This window comes from Lampetra fluviatilis, chromosome 23 (assembly GCF_964198595.1).
Source record: "Lampetra fluviatilis chromosome 23, kcLamFluv1.1, whole genome shotgun sequence".
NCBI classification, from domain to species: domain Eukaryota; kingdom Metazoa; phylum Chordata; class Hyperoartia; order Petromyzontiformes; family Petromyzontidae; genus Lampetra; species Lampetra fluviatilis.
In genome coordinates this window covers 13,384,159-13,398,814 of record NC_136297.1, presented here as the reverse complement: position 1 = coordinate 13,398,814, position 14,656 = coordinate 13,384,159, and the positions used below count along the sequence as shown (strand labels likewise).

Sequence of the window (14,656 nt, the reverse complement as noted above, 5' to 3'; positions counted from 1 at the left end):
TTGAGGCCACGTGAAGTGTCGAACGCCCGCTGGCAGGAGGTCACGGGGCAGACCCAGGTGCCACGGGTCGACTGACCGAGATGACCGAGATGACTGGCTGATGCACCACCTGTGCCCCCTACTGTGCCAACTTGCTGTGCTTTAGCCACCCGGCGCTCCGCTCGTTGTTGTGAGCGTCGCTCCTCCGCCCTCCGTTGTTGTTGGAGGGCGACTGCCTCCAACTGCCCAGTAGCGTCCTTCACGAGCCTCCTCCACTGAGGCCGATCTTGACACCGCTGGTACCAGTCATCGGCAAGTCCACTCAGCTCCACGTCCTCCTGTACCACATCACTCCATCTCTTCTCTAGCCCGTGCCGCGCCCGTTTAGCCCCCTCGATCCGGCCGAACAAAAGCTGTTTAGGCATGCGGTGGCTGGGCATGCGGGCTACATGACCCAGCCAACGCAGCCTTGCCTGCCGGAGGAGCTCACTGATGGGACTTTGCCCAGATCTTTCAAGGACTTGTGAGCTCCTCACACAATCCAGCCTGGTTAAACCCAGGATGGATCGTAGGCAGGCCAGCCTAAATGTTTCCAACCGGCGAAGATGCTCCACTAGGGGGGTCCACGTTTCGCAAGCATAGAGAAGGGAGGGAATGACCGTGGCCGAGAAGACCTGAAGCTTCGTGCGGAGCGACAGACCAGGTAGCTTCCACACAGCGTTACGCAACCGATGAAAAGATATTGCCGCTCGACTGATTCGGAGTGAGACCTCTGCTGATAAACTGGAGCCGGTCATGAGCACACTGCCCAGGTATGGGAAACTCTCTACTCTCTCCACAACTGCCCCATCACCGATTGGGAGTTGTGGGGGCGGAGTGCCCGATGGTACAAAATACCCAGGCAGGTGCTTAGTTTTGGTGGGGCTGATGGTAAGGCCCCACCTCTTAGTGGCACGCTCCAGTCTCAGCAGCAGCGTCTCCAACTCCTCTTCTGAATGAGCAGCTATTACCAAATCATCGGCATACATAACGTGGTTGACCAATAGGGAGCCATCCCTTGATCGCACCCGGGCGTCGATCAGCCTCCCATTGTATCTGTACCAAATGGTAATTCCCCCGGTACAGCTATTGAAGGCTTCACGAACTACGCAGTCGAAATAGATGTTAAATAATGTGGGAGCCAGAGGACATCCCTGTCGCACCCCAAGGTGTACAGGGAAAGGCTCCGACTCCCGGCCACGTAGTTTTACCCGGGCCCGCTCACCATCATGAAGGTCCTTAATGATCGTGAGCAGAGGGTCAGGGACTCCGAAAGCACGAAGAACAACCCAGAGCCCAGTCCTACTGATGGTATCATAGGCCTTGACCAGGTCAATAAAGCAGAGATGTAGGTCTTTTTGGAATTCCCTACACCTCTGCTGTAGCAGACGGACAGAAAATATGGCATCTGTGCAGGACCGCCCTTTCCTGAAACCACATTGGGGCTCCGCAAGCCTCTCCTCAGCATGCCTAGCAAGGCGATGTTGAATAATCCTTGCCAGGACCTTACCCGGCACACTGAGGAGTGAGATGCCCCTGTAGTTGTTACAGTCGGTACGGTCCCCCTTCTTAAAGAGGGGGACCACCAGGGCATCCTTCCAGTCCTGCGGAACCCGTCCAGTGGTCCAGACTGTTGTTATGATGTCATATAGGGCAGTCTGTGCACAAACGCCACCCTCCCTCAGCATTTCGCCTGGGAGATCATCTCTGCCCGGTGCCTTCCCTGGTCTCAGACTCCGGATCGCCCTCAGTACTTCCTCAACAGCCGGTACCTCAGCCAGCCACTCACAGGGGGTGACCTCTTCCAATATTTGAGGCACCGCAGCCTCAGCAGGGTTATCCCCACTTTGTGCCATGATGTTTTCCTGGCTGAGAGATTTTCCCTCCCCCAGGACCTCACAGAAATGCTCAGCAAATCTGCAAACCTGTTCCTGGGGGTCGGAGATTGGATCACCGTTTTTTCCTCTAATGATGGTAATAGGTGTGGCGCTGCAGGTTACTTTTTTGATGGAGTTAAATAGTGATTTGTGATCGCGGGCCACTGAGGCAGACTCCATCTCCTCAGCAACCCGCGACCACCACCCATCCTTACAGCGCCTCACGGCTCTCCGAACCTCCGAGCGAAGACTGCGGTAAACCTCCTCATTCTCTGACGTGGGATGCTGTAGGCGATGAGAGTGGGCCTGTCGCTTTTTCTCAATTAACCTGAACACCTCCTGAACACCTCTTCTCAACACACATCGACTCACACACATACATAGACTCGCACACACATCGACCTACACACACACATCGACCTACACACACCGACTTACACACATTGAGTAACGCACACATCGACCGACACACACAGAGACTCGCACACAGCGACTCGCACACATTGACTTACACACACATCGACGTACACATAGCGACTTACACACATCAACTTACAAACACATCGACTCACACAGATTGACTTACACACACATCGACTCACACATCGACTTACATGCACACACTTTTATTTTTACTTACACAATCGACTTACACACATATCGACGCGCACACACACATGGACTTACGCACACACACATTGATGTACACACACATCGACTTATCGACTCACACACATCGACTCACACACATCGACGCGCACACACACATCGACGCGCACACACACATCAACTTCCACACACAGACACATCTACTTACACATCGACTTACACAGCGACTCACACACACATCGACTTACAAACACAGCGACTCACACACACATCGACTTAGACGCACAAACATATTTTTTTCACTGACACATCGACACACAGGGACCTACACGCACGCAAAGAAATGGACTTACACACTCACATGGACCCCCACACACATCGACTAGCACACACACATCGTCTCACACACACATCGACTCAATCCCTAACCCCCGAACAGCATGCATGGAGACAATCCAGAGACTGCACAGTTACTGCTGCAGAACGGGCGAAGGAAACACATCTTTCCTACTAGGATTATGTTTGTGACACGGACCGCGTTGAGTTTCTGTGCATCGGCAGATCATTCCCCCATCACGGCGTGGGACACTGAGCGGCCTCTCGCGGCTGCAAGAGTCGCCGTGGGAGAGCGATTCCACTCGTGAAAGCCGGAATCGACGTAATCGATATATGTACCTGGGAATCGATGAGTAGAATCGGCGCTGTGGCCTGGATATGAATCGGTGGGGCGGGGGGCAAAGGAGACGTCAGCGCGGCCTGGGGAGCCTCGAGCGCAACCACCACAACAACCACCACCACCAACAGGGTCACCCACAACTATCACCACAGTCTCAATCATCTCAACCAATACCACAGTCGCCACCACAGTCACCACTACAGTCGAGACAGCCACAGCCTCGACCACTGCAGCCACCACCACCGCCGTCACCGGCGCTGCGCGTCTGTGAGAGGCGCCGCCCCGGAACGTCGCCCCGGGCGATGCGGCGCTACACGGCGCGGGTCTAACCCCGCGGGGAGCAGGGGGAGCAGGGGGAGCAGGAGGAGCAGGGGGAGCAGGAGGCCGCCCGGGCACAGCGATACCGGCCCCAACTCGCCCGGCCCAGGCCTCGGCTCCCATCCGCGGGCCGCGCGGGCCCCGCGATGCCGGGAGGGACGCGGCTCGGGGCGGCGCGGCCCGGGCCCCGCTGCTGAGGGAGCCCGGGGCCCGAGGCGCGGGCAGTGGGGACACAGCGACGGGGTAAAGAGGGGGTGTGGGACACAGACGGGGTAGAGAGGGGGTGTGGGACACAGACGGGGTAGGGGACACAGACGGGGTAGAGAGGGGGTAGGGGACACAGAGGGGGTAGAGAGGGGGTGTGGGACACAGAGTGGGTAGAGAGGGGGTAGGGGACACGGGGTAGAGAGGGGGTGTGGGACACAGACGGGGTAGGGGACACAGACGGGGTAGAGAGGGGGTAGGGGACACAGAGGGGGTAGAGAGGGGGTGTGGGACACAGAGGGGGTAGAGAGGGGGTAGGGGACACGGGGTAGAGAGGGGGTAGGGGACACAGAGGGGGTAGGGGACACAGAGGGGGTAGAGAGGGGGTAGGGGACACAGAGGGGGTAGAGAGGGGATGTGGGACACAGAGGGGGTAGAGAGGGAATAGGGGACACAGAGGGGATAGAGAGGGGATGTGGGACACAGAGGGGGTAGAGAGGGGATAGGGGACACAGCGACGGGGTAAAGAGCGGATGTGGGACACAGAGGGGGTAGAGAGGGTGTAGGCGACACAGAGGGGGTAGGGGACACAGAGGGGGTAGAGAGGGGATAGGGGACACAGAGAGGATAGGGGACACAGAGAGGGGTAGAGAGGGGGTAGGGGATGAAGAGGATTGGGGTCAGAGAAGGGGTAGAGCTTTAGGAAAGGGTTGGCATCTATGTACTTTGCGTTTGTTGAAATGATTTTGCACCGTGTGTAGCCGGAGGTGCAATCGAGGGTTCTTGTTGAAGCTCGGCATGCGGGGGAGAGGGGTGTAGGTATACAGTAGTTAGGGCGGATCAGGGATGGGGAGAGATAGGTGTAAGGGTTGGGGTTATTAGCAGACGGATAGGCGTAGGGTGAGCACGAGAATTGGGGTAGTGTGTAGGGTTGTGGATAGCCAATCTTGGGGTGAGGAGCTAACAGCCGATTAACAGAGGGAGTCGGAGCGGTTTCCTGGAGAGCGAGTTGTGGAAAAACTCCACATTCATATGGAGGGAGACTGCTGTTGAAGTCGGTCCCCACATGCAGTGGTTTCTATTTGATCGACTCCGAAGGGAGAGATGATGGACTGAGTCAACTCCCAACAAGCCACCTTAGGGCAAAGCTAACGGGTTGGGGTCAAAGCTAACGGGTTGGGGTCAAAGCTAACGGGTTGGGGTCAAAGCTAACGGGTTGGGGTCAAAGCTCGGCCTCCACGGTTCGAGGTTTATAATAGAGGGGATGGGGTTAGAGGTTAATAATAGAGGGGATGGGGTTAGGGGTGAAACGTAGAGGTGTAGGGTGGGATTCGAGGGATAGGGGCTTAGCGGTGAAGCTAGCCTTCATGGCTAGGAGTGGAGTTTGGTATATAGGGTTAAGATGTGTGTGTGACGTGTGTTGTGCATGTGGGATGTGATGCGTGTGATGTGATGTGTTGTGCCTGTCTGTATGTGCATCTGTTGTGCGGTGTCACGTGTATTTTGTGCCTGTGTGCTGTGTTGATGTGTGGTGTGACACGTGTGATGTGCCTGTGTGCTGTGTTGATGATGTGTGATGCGCCTGTGTGCTGGTTCGCAGGGTTGATGTCGGCCGAGCGAGCCGATTGCGGTGAGGTGGCTGGCGAGGTCATGCTGCGCTTCCTGTGCCCCGGCGACGTGGACGCCGTGAAGCAGCTGTGCAGCGACTGGTTCCCCATCGAGTGAGGCGCCAGCACCACCCCCACACACAGCCACGGCCCCCCACACTCACGCGCACACGTGTGTGGGAGCGAGTGTGTGGAGCAGTGAGTGGTGGGTGAGTTTGAGGAGTGGTGCATTGTTCCGTGTATGGCACGAGAAACTGAGTTGCGTTTCCCGCTGACGGCTTACATAAGTGGCATGTGGTACATGGATCTGTCCTGGGTCTCTTCTAGGTCGACTAGTAGCTGGCTGTACGTGTGAGCATCGGCATTGGGGAGACAAAGGCGGCTGGGCTCTGGTGGCCACACCACCCCCTCCTGTGCTCTGTTCCCTCTCGGTTCTCACCGTCGGCATTTGGTCCGCCGGGCCGTGTGTACCTTATTATTATTCTTGGGGTCTTTCGGTAAAGTCACGTAAGATAGGTTCTTTACCGAAAGACCCAAACAATATGGATTCCTGCAGTCACGAAAGCTTTAAGTCAAGATTTTACATTAGTATTATTACGCTTGTTTCCAGGAGGGTCCTGCCAGGTTTTCGCAGTAGGGGGCGATATTGCTCCTGTGTCCAATCCCAATTCAGTAGTTTGCAAGTATTTTTTTAGCTTTGGGATGCTTGGCCAATATCAGTTACACTGTGGATTTGTAGCTATGGGAGGAAACTGGAGTATCCGGATGACATGCATGCAGACCAGGGGGAGAACCCACACACACCTCCAACTACCACCACGGTTGGCTACGTATGGTGCTAAAGATGTTCAACATACATATGGACACTACAGAACAGGGAAAACATACGAACCTCACGCACACGCACATTTACACTGCGGAACAGGGAGAACATACAAACTCCATACAAACACAGCAAAGATCCTCTATATAGTCTTTAACAGACTGTTCGGACAAGTGCTGTTAGCAGGCACCGATCAAGGCCTGCATTGCTCACGAGGAGGTGTGTGGACAGCACCATGCCTGGCTATCTTTGTCTCCTTATACCTACTATAATCACCCAGGAATGTCTGTCCTTAACGCTCGTGACGTCACTCCATATCGATCAGCCCCCCTCATTAATAATCATGAACAGGTTACGTCCTCCACATGGACCCCCCCTCCCACATTAATAATAATGAGCCGGTGATGTCACTCCACATGGAGCACCCTCCCCCCTCATTCATAATCATCAGCAGGTGACGTCACTCCACATCGAACAGCCCCCCTCATTAATAATCATAAGGTGACGTCCTCCAAATGGACATCCCCCCCCATTCATAATAATTAGCGGGTGACGTCACTCCACATGGGGGGCTGAGGCGTCTCCTCCCCCCTCCTCGACGTCAACTTACAACCCTCGCTACAAAGGCAGAACCCTCACGTCACGTGGTCTCCGCTATTGAGACATCACAGTAAAAAGGACGTCATGATGAACAAGGGATTATAACCTTAAAATGAAATAGGTCTGTGTCACCGCGCCCTTACTAATTACACACGCATTGATGCGATGACTATCACGTCGCGGTCTGCTTTTCGCTTGCAAGTTTCAGATTTACTGCAATACACCCGTCCTTGGACGGGCAAAAGGCGAGTTGCTGATGTTTACAGATTGCACCAGGTACTCATTTGAGACTGAGTCGACGATGGGAGGCCCAGGACTTGTTCAGATAATCGTCACTGGTATTGGTCATGAGCGGGAACTGAATTTGGGTCACAGGGTTCGAAGCGCAGCGTGCCAACCTCTACGCTACCTCCCACGCCCTGCCAGGTACCCGCACTCGTGGTACCAAGACATCACATCGAGCGCACGGTTCTTCTCCCTGGCCGCCACCTACGCCGGCACCATCATCGGCATGATCGTCGCTGAGATCAAGCACCGGACTAAGGTGCACCGTGAGGTGGGTCTGTGATGCCTGCGTCCCCGCACGCCAGCTCTTCCCACGGCCTCGGGAGTTTGCGTACCTGTCAAGTCAGCGAATTAATGCTAGCACACGGTGTGCGCGGGCGCCAAACTCTGGCGTTGTCAATGTTATTGTTTTTATTATTTTAATAGTAATAATTAAAGTATGTAAAGTGCATTTCATCCATAGATCCTAATGCGCCGTGTATGGCAAGCAGAACATTTACAGAACCACTGTTATACATCCAAAGCTGGGGGGTAAAGGACAATTTAAAGAGGTGAGTTTTGCTTGTTGACCCAGGAAAGTTCACTTCGCTATGAACCCGACAACCCGAGTTCCATTCCCGCTCATGGCCAACATCGGTCATGAATATCTGAACCGGTCTAGGGCCTCCCCTAGGTCGACTTAGCCTTGTGCAGTGTGTGAACCTAACCACTGCGGAGACTAATATGGCCGGGCATGGTGCTCGTCACGCCACCCCTTCTTATTGGCTTTCATATGTGCTCGCTAATCAGCACTTAGTATGAATTACTTTTATGATTCCGTTTGTTTACCAAGGAAAGCCTCGCCGAGACTCAGAACTCTTATGCATGGGGGTCCCGCCAAGTTTTCACAGTGGGGGGCGTTGTTGCTGTGTCTAATCCCAACTGATAAATTGTATTCAGGTATTTTTTCAGCATCGAGATGTTTTGGCCAATACGAATTACATTGTGTGGTTTTTATTTTAAATATGGGCGTAAACTGGAGAACCAGAAGGAAACCCATGCAGGTTGAGGACCAACAAAACGGCGCTCGAGTGTGGAATGGAACCCAGGCGCTTGTTGCTGTGAGGCACAAGTGTGACCACCCACATCACCCTGATGTTTGATGTGGGTGAATCCGCATGACTCCATGTTGTCACTGTGGACAGGATGCGGACGTGCTGGCGTCCAGCTTCCCCAGCGACACGCAGGTCACCTACATCCTCAGCCTGGGTGTCGTCAAGGAGTTCCGCAGTCGGGGAATCGGTAACCATGGCAATGAAACACATGTGCAACACACAAAGCCAAAGATCTCCTTATTACCTTAACAGACTGTTGGGGCAAATGGTGTTAGCGAGCACCTATGACGGCTGGCACGGCACACCTATGAGGGGGTGATGTGGCCGGAACCACACCTGAGGGAGAACACAAACTTCTCGCAGAACTGCACACAGAACTGCACCTGGGTCAGGAGTTGAACCCAGGTACCCTTGCTGAGAGTGTTAGCACAGCGCTGCCACCTCCCTGCCGCTTGGTCCCGAGAGCCCGAGCAGTTCACACGGGGGGGATCCGTGTGCGTATGAGGGTACCCGTGTGCGTGTGTGACTGCACGCGCGTGTGCGTGACTGCGCCCGCAGGCTCACTCTTGCTCGACAGCCTCATGGCTCACATCGAGGCGGCAACGCAGGACCGCTGCAAGGCGGTGTACCTGCACGTACTCACCACCAACGCGCCAGCCATCCGCTTCTACGAGAACCGCAGCTTCCGACAGCACCACTACCTGCCCTGCTACTACTCGATCCGCGGCGTGCTCAAGGACGGCTTCACTTACGTGCTCTACCTCAACGGGGGGCACCCACCCTGGACAATCGTATATCCTTCCCCGCGCCGGCTCTGCGGAGGGGCGAGGGACGGCGGTGCCGCCGCGGCCCCAGGAAGCTCGGCCATGCCGGGATGGCTGTGCCGCGCGGCGGTCCCCGTGGCCCTGTTCCTCGCAGTTTGCTGCGCCCTCCTGGTTGTTCACCGCGGTTACGCGCTGCTGATTTAAGGTTTCGGAAGGGGTCCATTGGTCACTTTGCATTTGCCCCCAAGGTAAAACTTTTCCTATAAACTCCTCACTGGTGGCAGGGTGGTGGCAGCGCAGCAGTGGCACTCGTGCCTAACAGCAAGCAGTGCCTGGGGTTTATTCCCAATTTGATACATTTTCTGCGTGGTGTTTGGATGTACAGCAGTGTGTGTGTGGCAAGCGGTGGTGCAGTGATTAGTGTACTGCGCTCCGAAGCGAGCGACCAGTGTTCGATTCCTGCTCACAACCAATAACATCGGTCAACATTTGAATGGTTACTGGGTCTTCCTGTGTAGGGTCAACTTGGCCTTAAATGAGTGCCTGGTGCGTAGTGTCAACATCAGCAATGGGGAGATATATGCCCAGGCATGGGCCCGGCCACACCACTCCTTGTGCCTTACCGGCCTTTTGAGGGTGCTTTCTTAACTGCAATTGCCCCAGCAGTCTGTTCAAGGCTATTTGGGGGATCTTTATCTTTTTGTGAGTGTGTGCAGTTTGCATATTCTCCTCCTGTTCTGCATGAGTTGGCTCTGGGTTCTCCGGTTTCCTCCCATAACCAGACCCACACACACAATGTGTCTCTTGGAGGAGAGACCCTCACTGACTCGTGATACGTTTGCCCACCTGTCCATGCTTCTTTGTGCACTTTTAAGCTTTTCGAAAAAATATTGGTCAATGTGCGTATTCCTGATCAGAAGACCAGTTATCAGATGTGATCTCTCCACTGCTGAATGAATGCCTCCCCAAGCCAAAACTTGTGATGCAACAATCCATCTTGCTCCTACGCTATGAGTTAATTTCTTTGCTCCATCTCCGTGGTGAACCTCGCCTTGGATATGTTCTCTCGTTTGGCTGCCATTTTTCGTTGGTGGTCGCCTCATCCCTTCAGTGACGCGTCCTGCCCAAGCGCACTTGTGTTTCTTATCAGCCGTATGCTGGCGCTGTTGTGCGTTCTGTGGTCCACGAGTCGCTCCTCCTCCTGTATTTCGTCATTTCCAGCACGAACTGCTCCGTGTTTCCGTGCACACCGCAGCTGCTGTTGCCTTTGCATTGTCCATTATTCTGTTCCATGTCACATCCGGTACTGCACACCGATTAAACTCGTTCTTAATTAGGTACAGTGATCTGCTGCTGCTTTTCCTTCAGTTTTCCTCAAGCGGTCTTCCACCCCCCTTCGCCCCCCCCCCACCTCACTGTCGTTACACCTCTTCATTTGATCGTTTTGATCACGATCGCCTTCAGTAGCCGCTGCTATTGGATCACTCGCTCGTTTCTGTGTTCCAGTTGTCTCAGACATGTGTCTCCATTTGTTCAGAGAACTTGCTGTACATGACCTTTGGTCGTATTTATCTTACACTTCTATAAGTAAGTTCTGCAATCACCTCTGGTTCTTTTCTGTTGGTTGCTGCTATGACTCCTCAACATCATTTAAGATTGTAAACATTTTCTTCATAGATATTTACGTTATATTCTCCCCCCTTTACACAAATTAAACCTCTCAGTGAATATATTGAAGATGATATGGACCTGAAGCTCCCCACGTAGAGAAACTGTGTACAAAAATGGAGAACAGAAAAATGTAGGGGCCGACCAACCGCTCTGCTCGTCTTCTCGTTTTCCACCATCACTTTATAGATGACAAAATAAAGGCCTCTAGCTTGTTACATTACAGAAGCCTCTCTTTAGCTCTCCATCCCCACCGAAACCCTCCATTCTGCTTCACATTGATGGTAAGCGATTCGGATACAACTACAGTCATTTCCTATACGACAGTTCAGTTGGAAATATAATTCGTCATAATTTAGTAGTATGCCTGAAAGCCCCCATGAGCAAAGAGGCTCCTGCCATGGAGTCGAGTGAGGTTTTTCTGTGAGGTGAGGATGCATGTCAGAAAGGGAGTCGGATGGCGACAGCCGCCTTAATCAGTCTTAACTAGACCCCCCCCCCCTCCCTCATACACATCCCAACGAGCTTCGGCCTTTGAAAGCCGCCCTCTGTGCTTTAACGGTCCTATAGCCTGAAAGGTCGCCTGTTATATATTTTGATTTTACAGCCACAGTGTTACTGACACAGAATGTATTGTTAATTCCCTTGATGTGTTGCTGTGTGCATGGTGAGACGCATGGCGGGTGGCGCAACGCTGGCTGTCACAATCACACATCTCGGCGCTTTCCCGGGTGTATGTGACCGCTGCCATGGCGCTCATTCGTGTGGTTAGTCCTGTGCGCTCCTTGACCACACTGCACCGACTACATGCAGTATGTGGGTTCGGCGCTGGCAAGCCTCCGGCCCTGCTCGCTACCCCAGAGGCTGCTCCGCCATGCGCAGGGCCTTCTGCGCAGCCTGCTGCCCTGGCGGAGCCTGCCCGACAAGCCTGTGACCGACTACAGCCGCGCCCTGTGACGGATCTCCATGCTGAGGCTGCCGTTTCGACGGTGGAGCTCTGCACTGCGCCTGAAAATCAACAACGGCTTGAATTTCCGGACGTATGTTTTTTTGAACGCCCTTTTAGAAACAGTCTGGGTTGCGCTCCCCATCCCCTGGCGGGACGAGTGGAATTTGAGCCTTCGCGCCCTGGCGTGGGTTTCAACCACGAGACGTCACGAGGCACGAAGGAGGAGGCATGTGACGCCAAAACTAGTTGGGATGTTTAAGACCAGGAGACGAAGGGGACACTGGTGAATGGGGATGCCACCCCTTCAAACATCCTTCACGGGACACTCCACCTTCCTCACTACCCTGTTTTGCTTCCAAGCCTGACCGTCACCGTGACAAGCGCACAGCTTCACGGTGCCTCCCTACCGGGCATTCTGGCCGGTGTGCGCACACTTCACCGTGTGTCCCGCATCGGAGCCAGGAGCGTTGCTGATCGCCGTTGGGACCATGCTATGCGTTTTTAGGACAATGGAGGGAAACGGCTCGAATGCGTGGAGGATGCGGACGACGCTCGTCAGCCTCGCCAGCCTCGCCACGCAACATTTGCCACCCTTGCATTTAAACCCAGTGTTGGCACCAGGCATCTTTCACAAGATGAATAATATTGGTCGCGGAAGCCAACGTGTTAAGCAGGCATCTTGCTTGCGAGGACGTTCCCCGTAGGCCATGGCGTGCATGTGGCTTGGTAAGCTGTGCGTTAAGTATTGAATATTTGAATGCCATGTGAGCACCCTTGCCTGCGGTTACTGCATGATCGTTGCAATAAATCATGGCCTGTACATATACAATGCCTGCACATCCACTTGAACCGAAGTGGTAATGATCCGAGTTGTGTTTCCTGGCGTAATGATGCTCCAGTCCGCAGCAAGCTCTGGCCTGCAGTGTTCTCTGACCTGAAGCGGGCTCCAGCCTGCAAAGAGTTCGGGCCTGCAGTGGGCCCCGACCTGCAGCAAGCTCCGGCCTGTGGCGAGTCCTGACCTGTGGCGGGCCCTGGCCATCGGCACCTCTGGCCCCTGCACGGGGCCTCGGCCTGCAGCCCACTCCGGCCTGCAGTGGGATCTGGCCTGCAGAGGGCTCTGGCCGTTCATAGCAGTAGGCACGAACGATGCGTTTCACCCCGCTCCAGTTTTTATGGCCGGATCGATTTTATGAACGTGTTATCGTATTTATTAACATAAAGTGCGAACTTTTAGAAGAGACAGCACCATAACCGACTGCATTTCAAACCTGTAACAATATCAATAAATGTTTACAAGCGCCAAGCGAGTGTGAGCACCGCACGATGGGGCGTAAGGGGTCAACCCTGAGGGCTTCGCTCGGTCTACAGCTCTTCAACCCAAAGCCGGCAGCAGGGAGATGGTGGTCGGTGGCTATACTTTGTTAAATATATTTATGTTCTCTAACGTTACTCGTGAAATAAATAATGGGAACTTCACATCAAGTGTGGGGCTGGAGAGTGGGAAAGAGGAGAGGTTTGATGGAAGACGTCGCCGGGTCCAACCTTTGTGAAAAGACTCCTGGATGTGTTTAACTTCCTTCGCACCGTACGTAGCCAACTGGTCATCGGAGGTGCGAAAGTGTGAATCCCAGGATTAGAGCTGTGGTTCATGGCTCGCGTCTGTATTCAGGGCTGATGTCTCGTGTTGAGGGTGAGTGTTGAGGTTGAGTGTCTCGTATTGAGGGTGAGTGTCTCGTGTTGAGGGTGAGTGTCTCGTGTTGAGGGTGAGTGAGTGTTGTGAGTAGAGGCCCCCGCTAGTCGCACTTCCAGACGCACACGGCTGTGTGGCCGCCGTAGTAGAAGTAGAGCAGGTGGCCCGGCTCGTACACCACCTCCACCGCGTAGGTCTCGCCCACCACCACGTGCCACGTACACCCAAACGTCTTGTCCATGCTCTCTTTGATGATCCTGGCTGCTGCCTGCGTTACGGGCAGGGGGGGGGGGGCACAAGGCTGTTTAGAGTCGTGTCTACTGCGGCGCGGGAGCTCACAATGTGCCATCGTGGTCGGGAGCTTGCGTCCTCACCATTTGGTCGCTGCTGAACTGCTCGCACGCGTTGAGGCAAAGTTCCACGGCCTGCGTGCGCATCTCATCCACCATGTCCGAGTACTGCGGGGCACACCACCATCGCCATATCACCCCACAGCACACACACACACAACATCGACGTGTTCCATATTTATACGAACCCGGTGAAAACTCAGGCCACGAGAGATTACAATTTTGGTATTGTACGAACATAAATGAAGTTCAATAAACTGTAGCGTGAGCTTTGGCAGATTAAGTTTATACCAATCATTCCACAATTGTAATTAGGTTACAGAAACATCGGATTAGAGGCCGACCGAAACTTAATTTCTGGTTTCGGCTGAAACCGAAAGTAAAAAATTGACTTTCGGCCGAAACCGAAACTGCCGAGAGGCAATTTGCCAACGTTCGGCGCCGAAACCGAATTCCGGTCGGCCTCTATATCGGATGCCTTGTAATTACACTCAGATTGTAAATGTGGATTACTCTTCAGCGCACCGGTGTACTGCATTAGTAACGAATTGGCATGTTGTTTACGTGACAAACCTTACGAATTGGCTGTGTCAGGTGATGACGGGTTTAATGACATTTCAGCGATCTAACCCCAAAAAAACTGGATTGTAATTATGTGTAAATATCGCACCACCTCATTGCTGTTGCACTACACCATTCCCACCGCCTTTTCAATCTTACCATCAATCGCATTGCATCACACATCGCCCATGCACACCCCACCACAGCAGCAGTAATTGCAACTCGTGAAATTAATCATCGGAAGTTCACATCAAGTGCGGGGCTTGCAGGATGGACAAAAGGTTTCATGGAAGAGGTCCGTCCAATCTGTGTTAAAGGGCTCTGGCAGGAAGTGGCACAAGTAGCGGTGACGTCACCACGTCGCTTGTGCCAGGCTAGGTGCACCTTGGACACCGCACCTGCACCAGCGCCTGCGTCTTGAGCCACTTGAAGCTGACGCCGCTTTTGCCCTTCGCGCCCTGCGCCATCGCCTCGTTTCCACGGCAACGCGCGGAGGGGTGGGGGGAGGGGGCCCCACGCCCCCTGACCACGTGACGCTCGATCCACATTGCATTTGCCAGCAT

General features: G+C 54.0%; 2 protein-coding genes across 3 annotated transcripts; one reads left to right on the top strand and one right to left on the bottom strand.

The window, feature by feature from the left end:
• The first annotated feature begins 3,193 nt into the window (after positions 1-3,193).
• NAA60 (N-alpha-acetyltransferase 60, NatF catalytic subunit) lies at positions 3,194-12,776 on the top strand. Of its 2 annotated transcripts, none has more exons than XM_078867302.1 (6): positions 3,194-3,741; positions 5,303-5,423; positions 7,159-7,288; positions 8,202-8,298; positions 8,670-8,904; positions 11,344-12,776. In XM_078867302.1, exons 2-6 carry the CDS (start codon positions 5,308-5,310, stop codon positions 11,498-11,500), a joined length of 735 nt encoding a protein of 244 aa, XP_078723428.1. In that variant the 5' UTR covers positions 3,194-3,741; positions 5,303-5,307; the 3' UTR covers positions 11,501-12,776. The 2 variants fall into 2 exon arrangements, with proteins under 2 accessions (XP_078723428.1, XP_078723429.1); XM_078867303.1 differs by lacking the exon at positions 3,194-3,741 and adding an exon at positions 4,201-4,224.
• Positions 12,777-12,933: 157 nt separating this feature from the next.
• On the bottom strand, positions 12,934-14,656 carry LOC144940838 (dynein axonemal light chain 4-like). Its single transcript, XM_078867304.1, has 3 exons — positions 14,492-14,656; positions 13,557-13,640; positions 12,934-13,450 (listed from the first exon to the last, which is right to left on the bottom strand). Exons 1-3 carry the CDS (start codon positions 14,654-14,656, stop codon positions 13,286-13,288), a joined length of 414 nt encoding a protein of 137 aa, XP_078723430.1. The 3' UTR covers positions 12,934-13,285.